Below are 20390 nucleotides of genomic sequence, written 5' to 3'. Positions count from 1 at the left end.
CAGTGTTTACTGCATCGGGCGAAGATGCCTAGATTGGCTTTTAGCAATACCGTGGCGCAAACTCAAACTTCAAAAGGGTGATTTTGCTTCAGATGGTGAAAAAGTTGTCGTATTACCAGATTTGATAGCCACCTGTCTACGGCACAATTTGCACCGGATATTGCTCTGCTCTTTGTCCGACGTCAAAAAGTCAAACCACTACCAAATAAGTGAACCCTTTTTATCAATAATTTCTTCGTTGGAAGCTTCTCCTTCTCCATGGCTATCACTGCCACTGTTTTCACCTACATCACTCATTTTGTGGTTAATAGTGGCTTCTCCATCACTCGAGGTGCTAAGTGGTTTTTAGTGGGCGTATACCTCTCCACGTGCATATTGTTAATTCTCTGCATGTTACTGCTACGTCAGAGGTGAAATTGACATTATAGAAAATTAATCTAAATATGTTTTATATCGTTATTGAGGGAAGTAATTCTCAATAATTATTGATATTGATTTATCGCCCAGCCCTACTGTACACCCTCATCTTGAGAAACCAAATCAAATCTGTCTAACAGGAGCTCAAACCGGTAGACATACATAATACAAGCACTTGGCCCCCAGTACCATACAATTGTCCAATTGGCAATTACAAAACTGGTTCTACAACGCAATTTCCACATTGGGGAGCATAGGTGATGAGCAGCGCTCATGGTGGGTCTACGCCACAGTAATAATTCATTTTAACAACAAATTCCAAATGCAAGCTTCATTAGTAAGTTATCAATGTCAAGCAATTGTTACATACCAAAAGACCAATAGGCCTATGCTAGTAATTGTTGCCCCATTGCTTGTGAGCTAGCAAAGTAACAGTTAAGGTTGGTGATCAACATTTTTTTGGAAACACACACACACACCATGGTAAGCCTCTCTCCCTACAATTTGACATTTGCGCTGCACCCAATTCTATAGCTGTACAGCAAATCAATCTGTTCGCTAGCACACCCGACCTGTGTTGATTGACAAGTTTGCTGGTCCAGAGTGCCAAGTGTGTGTTTGACTAGACAATCTGTTGCAGCTGTTTTTGTGCAAAGGCGATGCTGCAGCTACTGTCTCTTGCTGAGTGTAGCGTAATCCACGAAGACCCAGAAAACAAGTGACAAAAGATTGCAAACCCTGGCCAGATAATTTTAAGTCATCAGACATTAAGTCAAGTCTCAAGTCAAAGTTGTGACTCAAGTCAGACTTGAGTCCACATCTCGATCTCCCAACATATGTCCCAGAGTCGGTTTAGATTAGGCTATTTCTTTCTAAGGAAGCTGACCAACATAATAGGTCAACTTTTGAACAATGGGGGAGAGTTGATTGACATAGGCTATTGATTTTGCTGTTCATTACTCATCTTGTTGCCTAAGGAAAATTAAATGTGCACAGTTGTTAACGTTTTCAAAGTGCACATCAGAAGTTATAGAACACACATCATTACATCCTCAACTTGCATGTTGTGTAAATATGAATTACCATAATCTAAATGAGATTGTCATTCTGAGCACCGTGGGTGGACACTCTAATCAGGTTACTCACCCAATGCATACGGGTCCGGCAGACTTCTCAAATGTCCGGGAAATTAAAAATGTTGCCGGTCAAATGTCCGGTGACAAATTTCGAACAGAAACCATGGTTCACAGGTAGCCATTGTTATGTAAATTAAACTGAAAAGTACCCAGGCTCCAGGTTAGAGCAGGTCCGCAGGAGCCATGGCCCAGAGAGACACACGTGACAGTCCGCGTAGATGGAAACTGAAAAACACCAAGCTAAATCTTCAAAGAAAATGCACCATAATATGGTGAATCCTTGGTGGAGCTTTTCCAATCAGCTCTTGAGCAATCATTTAAATGCCTAGTATACAATACATTGGCAGGAATGAACCCTTCTCTGTAGACCGAACATTTGACCGGCAACATTTTTAAGGACATCAACATCAAATAGAGGATGACTTTTGTATAACTATCCATTCAAGATGAGTGGAGGCTACAAATAGTTCCTTCACATACATCCTGAAGATTTAGCAAAGAAAGTGATTTCTAAATGGAAACAATGAAATGTGACCGTGGGACGCATTGGTTCTAACACACCCCTGACCACCTGGTAGCCAGTTTATTCAGTGTGTCACCTTACCCCGTCAGCAGGGAACTGGTCGAGCTGGTTCTCCTCCTCCTCCGCGGTGGCAACCACACGCACCAAGCTGGCACTCAGGGCAGACAGTTTCTGTAGAGAGCATGAAACCCACCGGTTCAGTTTTCCTCACACACCGCTTCAAAACTACACATCTCTACTGACAGTGTAGCATCAAGGTAGGGCAGGTAGCCCACAACAATGGAGAGAGGGCTGGCTGTCCCTCATCAAGCAAATATAACTTCTATCCATTTATTTGTATCAATACATATGTGATGAAAGGCCCACCTCCAAGTAGCTCTCAGAGTCCATGGCGTAGTCCTCCTCGTGTTAGGCCTTCAGCTCCGACTCAGCTTTGCTGTCCAGCTGGAGGGAGGGTTGTGGTTAGCAACAGCTCCGACACACAACAATTAGCAGGCCAATGATCTCTGTATATTACTAGACTATATACAGTTGAAGTCGGAGGTTTATCTACACCTTAGACAAATGCATTTAACCTCAGTTTGTCACAATTCCTGACATTAATCCTAGTAAAAATGCCAGTCTTAGGTCAGTTAGGATCGACACTTTATTTAAAGAATGTGAAATGTCAGAATAATAGTAGATTATTTTTTTCATCACATTCCCTGTGGGTCAGAAGTTTACATACACTCAATTAGTTTACAGGCCTTATTCGCACATGCTTTTTCAGGCCTTGCTCGCACATGCTTTTTCAGTTCTGCCCACAAATGTTCTATAGGATTGAGGTCAGGGATTTGTGATGGCCTCTCCAGTACCTTGACTTTGTGGCCTTAAGCCATTTTGCCACAAAATTGGAAGTATACTTGGGGTCATTGTCCATGTGCAGTTGCAATCCGTAGTCTGGCTTTTCCATGGAGGTTTTGGAGCAGTGGCTTCTTTCTTGCCGAGTGGCCTTTCAGGTTATGTCGATATAGGACTCGTTTTACTGTGGATATAGATACTTTTGTGCCTGTTTCCACCAGCATCTTCACATGGATTGATTTGCACTTTTCACACCAAAGTACGTTCATCTCTAGGAGACAGAGCGCGTCGCCATACCTGAGCGGTATGATGGCTGCATGGTCCCATGGTGTTTATACTTGGGTACTATTGTTTGTACAGATAAACACCCTTACCTTCATGCGTTTGGAAATTGCTCCCAAGGATGAACCAGACTTGTGGAGGTCTACAAAAAAAATTCTGAGGTCTTGGGTGATTTCTTTTGATTTTCCCATGATGTCAAGCAAAGAGGCACTGAGTTTGAAGGTAGGCCTTGAAATACATCCACAGGCGCACCTCCAATTGACTCAAATTTTGTCAATTAGCCTATCAGAAGCTTATAAAGCCATGACATCATTTTACAAGCTGTTGAAAGGCACAGTCAACTTAGTGCATGTAAACTTCTGACCCACTGGAATTATGATACAGTGAATTATACGTGAAATAATCTGTCTGTAAACAATTGTTGGATAAATTACTTGTGTCATGCAAAGTAGATGTCCTAACCGACTTGCCAAAACTATAGTTTGTTAACAAGAAATTTGTGGAGTGGTAGAAAAACGAGTTAATGACCCCAACCTAAGTATGTCAACTTCCGACTTCAACTGTACGTTCATCAACAGAAGGAACATCGTGATTAAAAAAGCACTGCTTATGATGTGCGATGGCTGAAGTCAGTGAAGAACAAATTCTTATTTTCAATGACGGCCTAGGAACAGTGGGTTAACTGCCTGTTCAGGGGCAGAACGACAGATTTGTACCTTGTCGGCTAGGGGATTTGAACTTTCAACCTTTCGGTTACTAGTCCAACGCTCTAAACACTAGGCTACCCCGCCGCCCCTGTAGCAAAACGTTTTGCAACAGGATAACAAAAACAAGCATTTGTCATTGGACGGGTTAAGGAAGTCACTCCTTGTTTCAGTCTGTTATCTTCCCTTGGTGCCTAATGAACACAACCCAGGTTTAGGCCAGGTGCTGGGTTACCTTGGGTGGGTAGACCAGGTTAAGTGTCTGGTAGAGGCGGAAGTTGATGAAGCCAAAGAGGGTGGTGTACATCTCCGTGAAGGTAGCCATTACTCTATAGTCCACATCTGTTGGGTGCTGGGGGACATAAGACAGACAGATTATTATTAGTCTGAACGCTTGTATTGTAAAGTCTATTTTTATTTTATCTTTATTTAACGAGGCAAGTCAGTAAAGAACAAATTCTTATTTTCAATGACGGCCTTGTCAGCTCGGGGGTTTGAACTTGCAACCTTCCGGTTACTAGTCCAACGCTCTAACCACTAGGCTACCCTGCCGCCCAATGTTGAGGCCCCATCAACCACATGTCAAGCTACTTTAATTTAAAAACAATTAACAGCATCAACGTAAAGTATTTAACCCCCCCCCCACTTTGAGAGGGGGGCCACTTTGAGAGCCTATTGTACACACACACTGAATGGGTTTTAATGTTGTAGAGTAAGCTTGGGCCCTGCTAGTCAAGCAGGATGTTAAGAGAGGCAGTATCATAGCACTGCTGTACAGTTCTGCTACCTTTGTAATCAAACTATTTCATATGGATCAGAAATGATCTAGGTTGAATTTGATTGAGTTACTTTCTTCACCAGCTTTTTGAAAGAGGTTGGAATCAAAGTATGATGGCATGGTACTTAAAATCAGATACCACCGTTCTATCATGTATTAGCATATTTATGTTAGGGAACGCCAACTCTATAAAGTACGCGTGTGCAATAACAAAATTTGCCCCTGCACTCAAACAAAATGTGTTGAAACTTTGGCAAAAGGTAGTCTACAAAACTAAGTCCACATTGTAACAAATTCTAGTTTTTGGAACAGAAAAGTGTATTGAAATCAAATGTTTCATCAATGAGAAAATTCCCAGAATGTTGGCCAACATCCATCTGGCTCCATCTTCTCCCACTGGGCTTCCTCTCATCACCACATTTGGTGGTGAGTGGAAATGCCAAACGGATGCTTCAGATTTATACATCCAGTGAAACATCTGGCTCACAATGCTGTAAATTGGTTAATAAACCAATAACAAAGAGTGTTCTAAAACCCTCTGCCAATAACAGCTAGTTTTGCCCTCACTCACAGTCCTAGCAAAATTGTTGCTTGTGAAATAGTATTTTGCTAAAAATATATTTTGCCCAATTAAAAGGAAATCTATAACAGTAAAGTACTTAAATTGTTACCCAGAAATGATCTAACATAAAAACAGCTGCATTGGGTCGATTATGGATCATGTACTTTTTACCTTAACAATATCGACCTCTGTAAAAAAAAAAAAAAAAAAAACCTGCACTTGTAAGAAAATAATGTTGTGTATAATATTGCCACCACAGTTGACCAGGCTCTCTGAACTACAGTCTGCCTTCATTGTATTCCAGAAAAACTTTGACCTGAAATAAGTATTGAATGCAGGTATAACTAAGTACATGTTGTTCTCTAGAGCACATAAAAATAAACTTGATGATTTAAAAGATATGCACTTTGGATGATGTCCACATTGATTGTGTCCCTGCTTACATATCTTTCAAAAAGCATTTGATGAGTTAGATAAGCGGAGAATAAAAATGGGCTTCTATAGAAATGGATCTTGCCTCTCACTAAACAGTAGAAAACAGATTCAGCCACGTTCCTATCGGTCCGAGACTAGGGCAACATCTATATGAATGCAACTGCCCCTTCATTAAAGCCTCTAGATGCAGTTTATCATAGCGCACTGCGCTTAATTATGGTGAAAATTTCAGTACTCATCACTGCATTGGCGATCTGATGTAATGTAGGTTGATTCATTGCTATATTTTCATTTATAAAGCCCCTTTACAAAAAAATCCCACTGTACCTAACATCATGACTAAACTTTAGACGTATGAGTTCCGGTCCGGGGATGGTTAAGTCTGGAAATTCCTTTGGTCTCTACGGAGTTTGGTAAATCAGGTTTTAGTTCTTGTATCTTATTTGTGGAACAATCTTCAAAATGTGATGTTCTGATGCCTCTAGGGCAATTCAGAAAGCTGATTGAGGGTCTTGTGAATGTGTGTTGAAGGACTATGTTGTTTCTGCTTGCATTTTGTATTTATATTGACGTGTGTATTTTCTGTAATTCAGGGATCATATACGAAAGAGACATTGGTCTCAGTATGACTCCCTGATAAAATAATGTAGAAATAAAAAAAGAGGCTTTTAACACAGTGACTGAATACATTTGAAATGGCTCTTTGAGCTGCTGTGAGGTCACTCACCACTTACATCATGGGCAAACTGGTAGGGCACAAGCCAGGTTATGAGCTGTCCAAGAACCTCTGCCTGATAGTAAATCCCCTTGATGGAGATTAAAACCTGCCAGGGAAAGCAAAACCAGGTCAAGGGTGCTGGGGACTACCAGTTATTCTCTTGCCAAATAGCATACATCTCATTCAGACATATCCACTGTGGACTAGTAACCACAACAACAAAAATCAGTACAGTACCAGTCAAAATTTTAGACACACCAACTCATTGAAACGTTTTACTTTATAATTACTATTTTCTATATTGTAAAATAATAGTGAAGACATCAAAACTATGAAATAACACATGGAATCACCAAAAAAGTGTTAAAGCTGTCATCAAGGGAAAGGGTGGCAACATTGAAAATGCTGAAATATACTGTTTTGGTTACTACATGATTCCATATGTGTTATTTCATAGTTTTGATGACTTCACTATTATTCTACAATGTAGAAAATTGTAAAAATCCATAAAAACTCTGGAATGAATAGGTGTGTCCAAACTTTTGACTGGTACTGTACGTGTATATGAAGTTAAAATTACAATTCAATTTCAGATGCTATTGTACCTGTAACAGTCCGTATCATTACTTAAATCATGCCTGCACTTTGTCTATCCACAACATGGAGATTTTCATTGCGGACCAACTCTTTATGTTAGTGAGGACACGTCTGTACTATTGTCCTTCTTACCTTCCGGAGAGAGTGAGATGTGACTACGTAGTTCATCCACTCCACGGTGAGACGCCGGCATAGCGTGATGGTCTGGACGTGTCACTTTCCTGTGCGGGCAAAGGTGGAGAACAGGAAGCACATGGAGAGGGCGTCATCTATGTCACGGAGGGCATCGATGAATGTGGGGTACCTGGCACACAAATAGAGCAATTAGAACACAACGCTCAGATAAACACGTAGGACATCCTTTACAAATGTTATACTGATATGAACCATAAACAGGGCACAACACGAGTTCCTATTAGATTATTTTCTACAGGTAATTTATATGCTCAATACTGCCATCTGCGGTTTGAAGTTGGCGCTGCGGTGGATTGAGACCTCACCTCTGATGATGTGGTCCAGTTTGTAGCCAGGCTTGTTATCTCGCAGTCTCTCCACCACTGTCCATTCTGCCTTACCATAGGCCTTCCTCAGTTTACGCACAAACACCTACCAGAGATGGAACAAGTTCTTGACTGAATAATGTAAACAGTAAAAAACACAAAATGGAACAATATCTGTATCTCAGTCAAAACAATAGTTTAAAACATTACCTTGTACTCTCTAAATTTCCTAATGATGGGCTCGTGCAGGAGGAACCGGATGTCTTTAAGCAGATAGAATGTGCGGGGAGCTGTGGAACCTTTGTTCACCTTCTTGTGCTTGGGTTCATGAGGGTAGATGCCCTTCAGAATGCACAGGCGTCTGTGTGGAACAGTGGATGAACATGCAGACAGTGAATTTGGCATTGCAGAAACTGACACCAGAGGTTGTGGTGGGTCAGTAGTACTTAGTACCTGAAATATGCCAGGCTCAGCTGCAGCTTCTTGCGGGTTTTGTTCCTTGTGATATAGTTGGTGGCAGAGCCCCTCTCATACTGAAACAAGACACATAGGTTTACAGTTACTCACAAAACATTTAGACAGACATGTGTGTGAGGTATTGGAGGAACGTATTTCTAGAACACGTGTAACTAGACATAAGATTAAAAAGCTTGATGCTGGCAATGTTCTGCAAAACAATTGACTATTTAGTACTCTTTACTGCTTTTTTTATGCACTAGACAGGTGAATATGTAACAGCTAGGCTAACGTTAACTAGCTAGCTGGGTTGAAAACAACACGCATCAACTGCACAGGATTCAAAGACTAGACGGAAATCGAAATACAATAAGTGAGTAAGTTATCTAGCTAACGTTACATAAAAGTGTCTCACACTAGCTAGCGATATGTTATTGCTCGCCAGCTAAACCATTTCGGCCTGAACTCATAATTCCGTGCTCAGAGAAAACTTCAGTAGGTAATATAACAAACAGTGACATCCTTACCTTCTTTTTCTGTAGACCCCCCATTTACAAAATATCTGTTCGTGTTATTCTGTAAATTAGTTAGATTTGTAGGTATACTTCAGTAGACAATCATGTAAACACAAGCGCCAACAAAAAACACAGCGGGCTGTTGCACGTGTTGTGTGACAAGTATATCTTCTGACATGCGCGGATTGAGCTCCCAGGACCCCGACACATCAAGTCATTTTTAGACCTGAATATTATTTTTTATTTTTAGTGTAAACCAGTCAATATTTAAACACCGTATATTTATTCCTGAGCAGCTAGTTTAATTTCTGAAGGATTCATTCATTATTCATTCAAACACACACGCACAGATGCACTCAAGCACACACACATTGTTTTGCAATGTTTTGCATTGTTTGTATAAAGGGAAATTGTGTTCTTTTGTATCAATTTTATGTGCCTTGTTTTTTTTACTGATTGATGTGCTCCTTTGATTTGTGTTTATTTTTGTTCATTGATTACCTTTGATATTCTACATTATTATATGCACTATTGAGTTTTAGACCTGCAATAAAAATGTGCATATAACAAATAAACTTGGATTTGATTTTGATTTGACACAGAGAGAGAGACAGACAGACAGACAGACATAATTGTTGATTTGAGAGACATTGCCTATCTGCTACCAGCATAAATAAAACTTGTGTTTTCTGTGTAGGTCTGAACAAAGAAAACAAACACTATATTTTCTCCCTACCATGATCAATCCACCAAATTAGTGAATCACATTTTATGTTGAATTTATTGATGCAATTCGTTTTTGAGAACAGCATAACAGGGGATGAGGGAGGGGTGTTAAAGAGAGGGAGAGACAGAGAGACAGAGAGACAGAGAGACAGAGAGACAGAGAGACAGAGAGACAGAGAGACAGAGAGACAGAGAGACAGAGAGATAGAGAGATAGAGAGACAGAGAGACAGAGAGACAGAGAGACAGAGAGACAGAGAGACAGAGAGACAGACAGAGAGAGAGAAAGAGAGAAAGAGAGAAAGAGAGAAAGAGAGAAAGAGAGAGAGAGAGAGAGAGAGAGAGAGACTGACTGACTGGCTGACTCATGACACAAGCTTGGAAATATCTGCGAACAAGTCACTCAGGACCTCACATCTGAACAGACAGCTGATAAACTCAGAAATCACAATGGGACTGCTTCAGTTTATAAAGGATTATTTTATTGGTTTCTTGGACTATGAGACCCCCAAGGTAATGGTGGTTAAAAACAAAAAACTTGGAGTCATATATAGAGGGGTTCAGTTTTTTGTGATCACCTATTTCATCTGGTAAGTACTGGCCTCCTGTTTATGCATGCATTTAAAAATAGATAGACAATGATGTGATTTGAATTAGTATTGTCTTTGTGTGTAACTATTCTGACTTTTTCTGTGATTGAGTATTTCTGTTGCATTATCTGTGACCTGCCTTAAATAATGCAGATATTTTGCCAATCAAGGCAACGTTAAGTCTGGTTTTGGAAAGCATAGGAAGAAAATAATGGTTAAAAAAATGGTTGGCTTGTAAGCTCAGAAGGAATATTCTGTCAGTGTACCCATATTATTGCTTTCAAAAGCTATACAAGCCACTGTGATGTGAAATGAGTAATTTGCTGAGAATAGCCACTTTGTGGTGAGGAAATGCCTTTCACTCGCAATTAAATACATTGATGGTAACCACATACAGATTGCTGTCATTAAGCGGGACTGCTGTATTCTGATTGGCCATTACTGACCACCGTCATTGTGTAATGTGATCCAAATAGGCCGATTTTCATTTTAAAAAAATGTAATGGTGCTTTAGAGGAAGATGTCTCTCTGTCTACTGTACTGAAACATCATATTTCAGCGTTCGATTTTAAAATATTTCTAATAAAGTTGATCATATTTAAGTATCGCTCAAAATCAATATATCATAACCCCTAAGAGATCTGAATTGATATTGAATTTGTCCTCAGAACAGAAGTTAATCTGCATCTGTCATGTCGCCCTACTACAGGTATGTCTTTATCAGTCAGAAAGCCTATCAGGACAGTGAGACGAGGCCAGAGAACTCAGTCTACACTAAGATGAAAGGCACAGCATTGCAGGGGGACCACGTTCTGGACATGGTAGAATACGTCCGACCCTCAGAGGTGAGCCAACTTGAGGACATCAATTTCGCTCTGTCCCATAATCACTGACAGTAGATACAGTGGGGCAAAAAAAATATTTAGTCAGCCACCAATTGTGCAAGTTCTCCCACTTAAAAAGATGAGAGAGGCCTGTAATTTTCATCATAGGTACACTTCAACTATGACAGGTTCTGGGATTTTTGCTCAACGTTCTTGTGATCATTTTGACCCCACGGGGTGAGGTCCTGCGTGGGAGATTATCAGTGGTCTTGTATGTCTTCCATTTCCTAATAATTGCTCCCACAGTTGATTTCTTCAAATCAAGCTGCTTACCTATTGCAGATGCAGTCTTCCCAGCCTGGTGCAGGTCTACAATTGTGTTTCTGGTGTCCTTTGACAGCTCTTTGGTCTTGCCATAGTGGAGTTTGGAGTGTGACTGTTTGAGGTTGTGGACAGGTGTCTTTTATACTGATAACAAGTTCAAACAGGTGCCATTAATACAGGTAACGAGTGGAGGACAGAGGAGCCTCTTAAAGAAGAAGTTACAGGTCCATGAGAGCCAGAAATCTTGCTTGTTTGTAGGTGACCAAATACTTATTTTCCACCATAATTTGCAAATAAATTCATAAAAAATCCTACAATGTGATTTTCTGATTTTTTTCCATCATTTTGTCTGTCATAGTTGAAGTGTATCTATGATGAAAATTACAGGCCTCTCTCATCTTTGTAAGTGGGAGAACGTTCACAATTGGTGGATGACTAAAAACTTTTTTTTGCCCCACTGTATTTAGGATACAAGGTGATTTGTAGATCAGTCAGTCTGCAGTCAATCCTGAACATGCAGTTTGGCTCTGAGCTCATAAAGCAAGGATTATGGGTCAAATATATCAAATCAAATCCAAGCAAATTGAATGCAACAGGTGGACCTTACAGTGAAATACTTACTTACAAGACCTTAACACTTGTATTTCTTAAAACTGCATTGTTGGTTAAGTATTTAATAAAATAAACTGAAGTAAAAAATTGATAGATAAATACAATTAAAATAATGAAGAAAATATAAAAAAACAAATAATTTAGGAGCAACTTGAAAATAAGTATTGAGGCTATATACAGGAGGTACCGGTACAGAGTCAATGTAGCGGGCACAGGTTAGTCAAAATAATTTAGGTAATATGTACATGTAGGTAGAGGTAAAGTGACTATGCATAGATAATCAACAGAGAGTAGCAGCAGTGTAAAAATGGGGGTGGGGGGTGGGAACAAAGCAAATAGTCCAGGTAGCCATTTGCAGTTGGGGAGTTTTAATGCTTGGGGGTAGAAATTGTTAAGAAGCCTTTTGGACCTAGACTTGGCACTCCGGTACACCTTGCCTTGCGGTAGCAGAGAGAACAGTCTATGACTAGGGTGGCTGGAGTCTTTGGCAATTTTTAGGGCCTTCCTCTGACACCGCCTGGTATAGAGGTCCTGGATGACAGGAAGCTTGGCCCCAGTGATGTACTGGGCCGTACGCACTACCCTCTGTAGTGCCTTGCGGTCGGAGGCCGAGCAGTTACCATACCAGGCGGTGATGCAACCAGTCAGAATGCTCTCGGCGGTGCAGCGGTAGAACCTTTTGAGGATCTGAGGACCCATGCCAAATATTTTGAGTCTCCTGAGGGGGAAAAGGCGTTGTCGTGCCCTCTTCACAAATGTCTTGGTGTGTTTGGACATGATAGTTTCTTGGTGATGTGGACACCAAGGAACTTGAAGCACTCAACCTGCTCCACTTCAGCCCAGTGGATGAGAACTGGGGCGTGCTCGGTCCTCTTTTTCCTGTAGTCTACAATCAGCTCCTTTGTCTTGATCACGTTGAGGGAGAGGTTGTTGTCCTGGCACCACACTGCCAGGTCTCTGACCTCTTCCCTATGGGCGGTCTCATCGTTGTAGGTGATCAGGCCTACCACTGTTGTGTCATCAGCAAACTTAATGGTGGTGTTGGAGTCGTGCTTGGCCATGCAGTCATGGGTGAACAGGGAGTACAGGAGGGGACTGAGCACGCACCCCTGTGGCTCCCGTGTTGAGGATCAGCGTGGCAGATGTGTTGTTGCCTACCCTTACCACCTGGGTCAGGCCCGTCAGGAAGTCCAGGATCCAGTTGCAGAGGGAGGTCTTTAGTCCCAGGGTCCTAGGCTTAGTGATGAGCTTTGAGGGCACTATGGTGTTGAACGCTGAGCTGTAGTCGATGAATTGTATTCTCACGTTGGTGTTCCTTTTGTTCAGGTGGGAAAGGGCAGTGTGGATTGCATAATCTGTGGATCTGTTGGGGCGATATGCAAAGTTGAGTGGGTCTCGGGTTTCTGGGATAATGGTGTTGATGTGAGCCATGGCCAGCCTTTAGAAGCCCTTGATGGCTACAGACGTGAGGACTACGGGTCGGTATTCATTTAGGCAGGTTACCTTGGTGTTCTTGGGCACAGGAACTATGGTGGTCTGTTTGAAACATGTTGGTATACAGACTTGGTCAGGGACAGGTTGAAAATGACACTAAAGACACTGGCCAGTTGGTCAGCGCTTGCTTGGAGCACACATCCTGGTAATCTGTCTGGCCCTGCGGCCTTGTGAATGTTGACCTCTTTAAAGGTCTTACATCGGCTGTGGAGAGCGTGATCACACAGTCATCCAGAACAGCTGATGCTCTCATGCATGTTTCAGTGTTGCTTGCCTCGAAGTGAGTATAGAAGTTATTTAGCTCGTCTGATAGGCTCCTGTCACTGGGCAGCTCGCGGCTGTGCTTCCCATAGAAGATGCAATGTGTAGCTAGTTACTGTATGTTTTTAACATATAACCAATGTAATTACCAACATATACTGTACATTCTTCTGTATGGCATTGAACCTGCAGGGCGGTGACGTGATCAGCACAATACTGAGACGAGTGGTCACACACAACCAGAGGCAAGGCACGTGTGCTGAGGTGAGAGGTCACAACCATTCTCCACACTCGTGTTCTCCTGAAACCAATATGAGCTAAATAAAACTGCAGTCGTTTTCCCATAATCAATACTAGGGCTTCATGTTGAGTTGTGTGCTTTGCTCCATACTCTAATATTGCAACTAGCACTGTCTCCTGGAAAAGCTCTGCATGATAATGTGATAAAGATCTATCAGTATCATTACCAGTCTACCACCACAGAGAAGGAAAGCCAGTTAATGCTGCCATCTGAACTATTAAGTTTTATTTTTTTCTTAGCATTTTACCGTTCCCAATGCCAACTGCTCAAAGGATTCGGACTGCATCTCAGGAAAAGTGGACTTTGATGGCAATGGTACGCACTATAAAGGAGGGGATGAAGTGAAAAGTCTCACTAAGCCAGACATTCTATGAGTCTGTCTGTCTGTCTGTCAGTAGATGGTTAGTCCTAATGCATTTAGACTGATGTGTTTCCTGTAGGACAGAGAACTGGCCGCTGTGTTCCTTACTATAACCAGACCTTCAAGACCTGTGAGATTCAGACCTGGTGTCCTATTGAGGACTATGCGGCAATACGGTAAGGGTCAATATCAATTTGACATTTTAAATAGGAAGTAGTCAAACACAGAACTACTGTCTCCCTAGTCTGGAATAAATCACTTGTAAAATCATTGTGGCACAAGGGTCTAAACTGTTATTGTCTCCTCCAGGGAGCCGGCATTAGCAGAGGCCATCAATTTCACTGTTTACATCAAGAATGCCATCCATTTCCCCAAATTTAAAGTGTTTAGGTATAGTATGAACCTCAAAAACACACACACATGCATGCACACACAGTCACACACACATCAACCTCAACAACACACAGAATGCGCTCGCAGACTGCAAAACCCATGCACACACACACACACACACGTACATCAGGCTGCAATACATGGTCAATACACTGACAAGGAGCCATACGTAGGTGATATAAAGAACTGTATAATATAGGAAACCGTATCCCCGTCAAATATGCAGTCTCAACTCTTTCTGCAAGCAATCTTCTCTTGTCTCTTTGGCAGAGGAAACATCAAACCAAACAAACGAAATGGGCAGAAATATCTGAATAAGTGTCATTACAATGAGGAGAAACACCCCTACTGCCCCATCTTCCGGCTGGGTTACATCGCAGAACAGGCCAGGGAGAAGTTCAGCGAGCTTTGCAGGACTGTATGTTTACACCTGCAATATACATACATACAATCAAAATGTATATCCCATTTGACCAATCATATTAACTGTAGAGAACCCTTACATTGCAGTGCTCACAGGACACACAAAGACACAATCTTCCATCTAGGTCTAATGTCTCTAACAATATGTGTGTTTCTAATAATTCTGAATCTGACAGTGATTACTGATAACGTAATTAATAGATCATGGAAATAAAAAATAAGAGACAATCAACAATAGTGAGGAATGTGAAGATGAGCTGGACAGAGCGCTGCAATGGTTTAGTTAGAGAACTCATGGATTGTATCTTGTCAGGGGGGTGTGATTGGAGTCTTCATTAACTGGAAGTGTGATCTTGACCTGGACCCCTCGGAGTGTAAACCCACATACTCATTCCGTCGCCTGGACCTTCGGAAGAACCTGCCCAGCTCTGGTTACAACTTCAGGTTAGCCTCTTCATAGCATCTTGTGAATGCTTGGGTCATATTCAATAGTGCACACTGTAGCAAGTGTTTTTCAACAGAAACAAGTGTTTCTTATTGGACACGTTTAGGTGGTTCCTCATCGTTTTAGTATGCTTTCCTCCGTTTGGTGCTTAGTGAATACGACCATATATTTACTCTTGCCATCTCATTGACATGACCTATTGTAACATTTTAGACTATCTCTGCTGTATCTTGGTAAGGCATGGAGGACTCTTTCCACCTTTTTCTACAGTTGTTTGACCTAGAAAATTCTGTTTAGATTTGCCAAGTATTACAGCAAAGATGGAGAAGAGTTCCGGACACTTATCAAGGCCTTTGGGATTCGTCTTGATGTAATAGTTCATGGAAATGTAAGAATTTCCTACTTTAACCGCCTTCATAGGTACTCAATTAATCAATAACCAGTTGATCAGAACAATTAGTTAGTGACATATGGTTATAGACTTCGTCAAAGTCATACTCTTAAATAATTCCTCTCCAGGCTGGACGATTCAGCATAATCCCAACTATCATCAACACAGTGACAGCCATGACATCAGTTGGAATAGTGAGTTTGATTCAGCACTCTTGTGGTATGAGTTGATGTCTGTTTCTACCAGCTTCCAGTAATGGTTGTACCAACTCCTATCCATTCATTGACATGATACTTTTATCCATTCCAGTGTTCCATTATCTGTGACTGGATCATGCTCACTTTCATTGACAAGAACGCTATCTACAGTGGCAGAAAGTTTGATGATGTAAGAAAAAAACTACTTGATTCCACACATATTCATGATCATATTTTTTTCTTCTGTTAACCATTTTCTGCTATATCATAGCCCTTATCATTGATTAAACACCCAGTTAGGTAATGTAACTCCCAAAGAATATAGGAGTTTAATGTGTAAAAGTATTAATATAATGTAATACTTCTGTCTTAGCCCCTATCTGTGAGTTTGCATGGTTCCAAAATATAAAAAATTCTGACCGTATATTTCTACAGGACAGTAAAGTTCCCAAACCCAGCCAGACCTTCACACTTCCCACAGAATTCACCATCATCAGCTATGGCTCCACCCACTCAGACCTGTCAGATGGAGTGGCCCTGTGACATCCCATCCCCACAGTGCCCTCTGGCCACATCAGTCTTTGGCCACATGCATGGATGATGTTCTTCCTCAGACACCTGACTGCTGATCAGACGGATGGGACAGACAGATGACCTTTCCCCCTAAGCAGTCTCAGATGTCCTCAGAGAGACCTCCTTTATGGGTCAACCTCTGTCCCTGCGGGATTTAACTGAAAGACAGCTAAGACCACTAAAACATCCTACTTAGTTAGAGTGCCACCAGTTCTTTCACTAAAAGCAATTTCCTATGATGGGTTAGTGTAAATCTTTTATGAAAATTCCTGGTGATTCAGGAATTGAATTAAACTCCAATGGAGAAATTCCATGTCCAGTTCAACTGACAGGGACTGAAATGGTACTCACCCCAACTGAATCTCAAATAACTGCAAATGATCTGAATTTAATCCAACCAATGAAAAATAAACTAAATAAGTTATCGCAATCAGCTAAACGTGTTGGAGTACATTATGCTGAGAACCCTCTTTTCCTGTCTACCCTGAACCAGGTCAATAACTGTATAAGCTATACATGCAAACACAACAATAAATGTCTAGCATCATCAACGTATAACTTGTGATCTCTGCCAGTCAATCATATACTGTACATAGATCAGATTGGAAGAAATAAAGAAAAAATATTTTGGCAGATCATTTTTCTGGTTTGAAAACACACATTTCAAACAATGGGTGAATCAAAAAGATCGTGGTGGGTAATTTCAGTATATTATGTTCAGGGATAACAGTCTCTGGGACTATATTCCCTCCAATGTTCATGTAGAATACTGATGCTGAGCGAGATGCCTAAGAGGAGAGCTACACTCAGAGAGAGTAATCAAATAATGATGATATTTCCCACAAAATGGTTTCTATAACAAGATTGTGGGGGAAGTGTGAATCCATCTGGACTCGTAGTGAATAATAGAAACATCGATATCGAAAAGGACTCATCTCTGAGGTCTACTGGATCAGTGACTGCCTTGTGCAGAGGAGGCTGGTGGGAGGAGCTCAAGAAGGACGGGCTCATTGTAATGGCTGGAATATAATAAATGGAAGGGAGTCAAACATGTCCCACTGGGCAAAAACGTCAATTCAATGTCGGTTCAACGTCATTTCCTTGAAATGACGTGGAAACAATATTGATTCAACCAGTGTGTGCTCAGTGGGTTGGTTTCCATATGTTTTATGTTTTTGATACCATTCCATTTACTCCATTCCAGCTATTAAAATTAGCATGTCCTCCTATAGTTCCTCCCACCAGCCTCCTCTTGTATTATGCAATAGATGGACGGCTGTTGTCTGTTGACAACCACCAATGACACTTTGGAACTAAGTGATATGAACAGACCAAGTCAGATATCATGCCTGTAACTAGAAAAACCTAGGCAATGCTATAAATGCTGTTTTAATGCAGAGTTCTATATTTATTTAATTTTGGAAGACATGATAAAATTGCAATACATTTTCCCCTCTGTAACATGATGTCATAATAAAATATAGCATAAAAAGGGATATGGTAAGTATATTGGGCTCTGTACAGTAAGTACTTCACTCAATCATTTGAGACAAGCTATCAGTCGTCAGGGAACCCAATGCAACCAATCTAATTGTAAGACTCAGCTTCAGCGTAGATGTGAAATCAGATTATTGGTCTGAGAGAGAAATGCCCATTAGTACACAAAGTGAGTTCTCTGGGACAATGAGGTTATCGTGATGGAGGTTGGTGGGTTAAGATCATTTTGATCTAGACTGGGGGATGCTATAACCAGTGGCTGTTTTTTAAAATGTTTTTTTTTTTTAAATCTTTTTTTTTTTTTACAGACGACCACAACAAAGGGAGCTAGGGATGAATGTGCACTCTTCCTCATCACTCCAGATAGACTAAATCAACACATTTTAAAGCCAAGCATCACTGCACTAAACTGTCATTTAAATTCCAGGAAACTCATGCTCAACATCAGTAGTATACTAATGATAAAAAGCTGGTCTTGGAGCAGCAGGCTCTGATAGAGCATACTGTTGAAAGCTGATTCCACAAAAACTCAAATGCATCCTTAAAGCCAGGTGTACAGTCGTGGCCAAATGTTTTGAGAATGACACAAATATTAATTTTCGAAAAGTCTGCTGACTCAGTATGTATGATGTGAATTTGCATTTACTCCAGAATTTTATGAAGAGTGATCAGATGAATTGCAATTCATTTGAAAAGTCCGTATTTGCCATGCAAATGAACTGAATCCCAATAAAACATTTCCACTGCATTTCAGTCCAGCAACAAAAGGACCAGCTGACATCATGTCAGTGATTCTCTCGCTAACACAGGTGTGAGTGTTGACGAGGACAAGGCTGGAGATCACTCTGTCATACTGATTGAGTTTGAATAACAGACTGGAAGCTTCAAAAGGAGGGTGGTGCTTGGAATCATTGTTCTTCCTCTGTCAGCCATGGTTACCTGCAAGGAAACACGTGTCGTCATCTTTGCTTTGCACAAAAAGGGCTTCACAGACAAAGATATTGCTGCCAGTAAGATTGCACCTAAATCAACCATTTATCGGATCATCAAGAACTTCAAGGAGATTGGTTCAATTGTTGTGAAGAAGGCTTCAGGGCGCCCAAGAAAGTCCAGCAAGAGCCAGGACCATCTCCTAAAGTTGATTCAGCTGCGGGATCGGGGCACCACCAGTACAGAGCTTGCTCAGGAATGGCAGCAAGCAGGTGTGAGTGCATCTGCACGCACAGTGAGGCGAAGACTTTTGGAGGATGGCTTGGTGTCAAGAAGGGCAGCAAAGAAGCCACTTCTCTCCAGGAAAAACATCAGGGACAGACTGATATTCTGCAAAAGGTACATAGATTGGACTGCTGAGGACTGGGGTAAAGTCATTTTCTCTGATGAATCCCCTTTCTGATTGTTTGGGACATCCGGAAAAAAGCTTGTCCGGAGAAGACAAGTTGAGCGCTACCATCAGTCCTGTGTCATGTCAACAGTAAAACATCCTGAGACCATTCATGTGTGGGGTTGCTTCTCAGCCAAGGGAGTGGGCTCACTCACAATTGAATAAGCCATGAATAAGGAATGGTACCAAAACATCCTCTGAGAGGAACTTCTCCCAACCATCCAAGAACAGTTTGGTGACGAACAATGTCTTTTCCAGCATGATGGAGCACCTTGCCATAAGGCAAAAGTGATAACTAAGTGGCTTGGGGAACAAAACATTTATATTTTGGGTCCATGGCCAGGAAACTCCCCAGATCTTAATCCCATTGAGAACTTGTGGTCAATCCTCAAGAGGTGGGTGGGACAAACAAAACCCCACAAATTCTGACAAACTCCAAGCATTGATTATGCAAGAATGGGCTGCCATCAGTCAGGATGTGGCCCAGAAGTTAATTGACAGCATGCCAAGGAGGATTGCAGAGGTCTTGAAAAAGAAGGGTCAACACTGCAAATATTGACTCTGCATCAACCTCATGTAATTGCCAATAAAAGCCTTTGTCACTTATGAAATGCTTGTAATTATACTTCAGTATTCCATAGTAACATCCGACAAAAATATCTAAAGACACTGAAGCAGCAAACGTTGTGGAAATTATTATTTGTGTCATTCTCAAATCTTTTGGCCATCACTGTACACTACATGACTTTAAAAATCCTAACATGGCTGAGACTCTCACATTAAACAAGGGTATTTTCTGTCATTTTTTTGTCTTGCCAATGAAGTGGTGCACACACTAAACTAAATGTTACAGACAGGGTGTCACACACTATAATATTCTTCACTTGGTCGTGAGGATTGTCAATACCACGCTGTCTTGCGAAATGATACCGTTAGATTTAACATAGATCCAACAAGCTGTGGCTCAAAGCAGCAGTGGAAAAAGTTTTTTATTTTATCTAACCAGGCAAGTCAGTGAAGAACAAATTCTTATTTTCAATGACGGCCTAGGAACAGTGGGTTAACTGCCTTGTCCAGGGGCAGGACAACAGCTTAGTAACTTGACAGCTCAGGGGTTTGAACTTGCAACCTTCTG

General features: G+C 41.2%; 1 protein-coding gene and 1 pseudogene across 1 annotated transcript; one reads left to right on the top strand and one right to left on the bottom strand.

Moving 5' to 3' along the window:
• The window catches only part of LOC124034567, a 33094-nt pseudogene extending 24481 nt beyond the window's left edge, over positions 1-8613 (bottom strand).
• Positions 8614-9638: 1025 nt separating this feature from the next.
• LOC124033394 (P2X purinoceptor 2-like) lies at positions 9639-16776 on the top strand. The gene is made up of 12 exons (XM_046345418.1): positions 9639-9778; positions 10488-10623; positions 13486-13557; positions 13834-13909; positions 14035-14131; positions 14265-14345; positions 14619-14766; positions 15085-15215; positions 15514-15604; positions 15736-15801; positions 15917-15994; positions 16240-16776. Exons 1-12 carry the CDS (start codon positions 9639-9641, stop codon positions 16345-16347), a joined length of 1224 nt encoding a protein of 407 aa, XP_046201374.1. The 3' UTR covers positions 16348-16776.
• The last annotated feature ends 3614 nt before the right edge of the window (positions 16777-20390 follow it).

Source organism: Oncorhynchus gorbuscha, linkage group LG04 (genome assembly GCF_021184085.1).
Source record: "Oncorhynchus gorbuscha isolate QuinsamMale2020 ecotype Even-year linkage group LG04, OgorEven_v1.0, whole genome shotgun sequence".
NCBI lineage: Eukaryota > Metazoa > Chordata > Actinopteri > Salmoniformes > Salmonidae > Oncorhynchus > Oncorhynchus gorbuscha.
Note: the sequence above shows the minus strand (reverse complement) of the source record. Positions and strands in the feature narration are given on the sequence as shown.

Coding starts and splice junctions, on each gene's coding strand:
- LOC124033394 (XM_046345418.1), top strand. CDS start 9,639: ATGGGACTGCTTCAGTTTATAAAGGATTATTTTATTGGTTTCTTGGAC. Junction 14,132..14,264: donor GAGGACTATGCGGCAATACG/GTAAGGGTCAAT, acceptor TGTCTCCTCCAG/GGAGCCGGCATTAGCAGAGG. Junction 15,995..16,239: donor GTGGCAGAAAGTTTGATGAT/GTAAGAAAAAAA, acceptor ATATTTCTACAG/GACAGTAAAGTTCCCAAACC.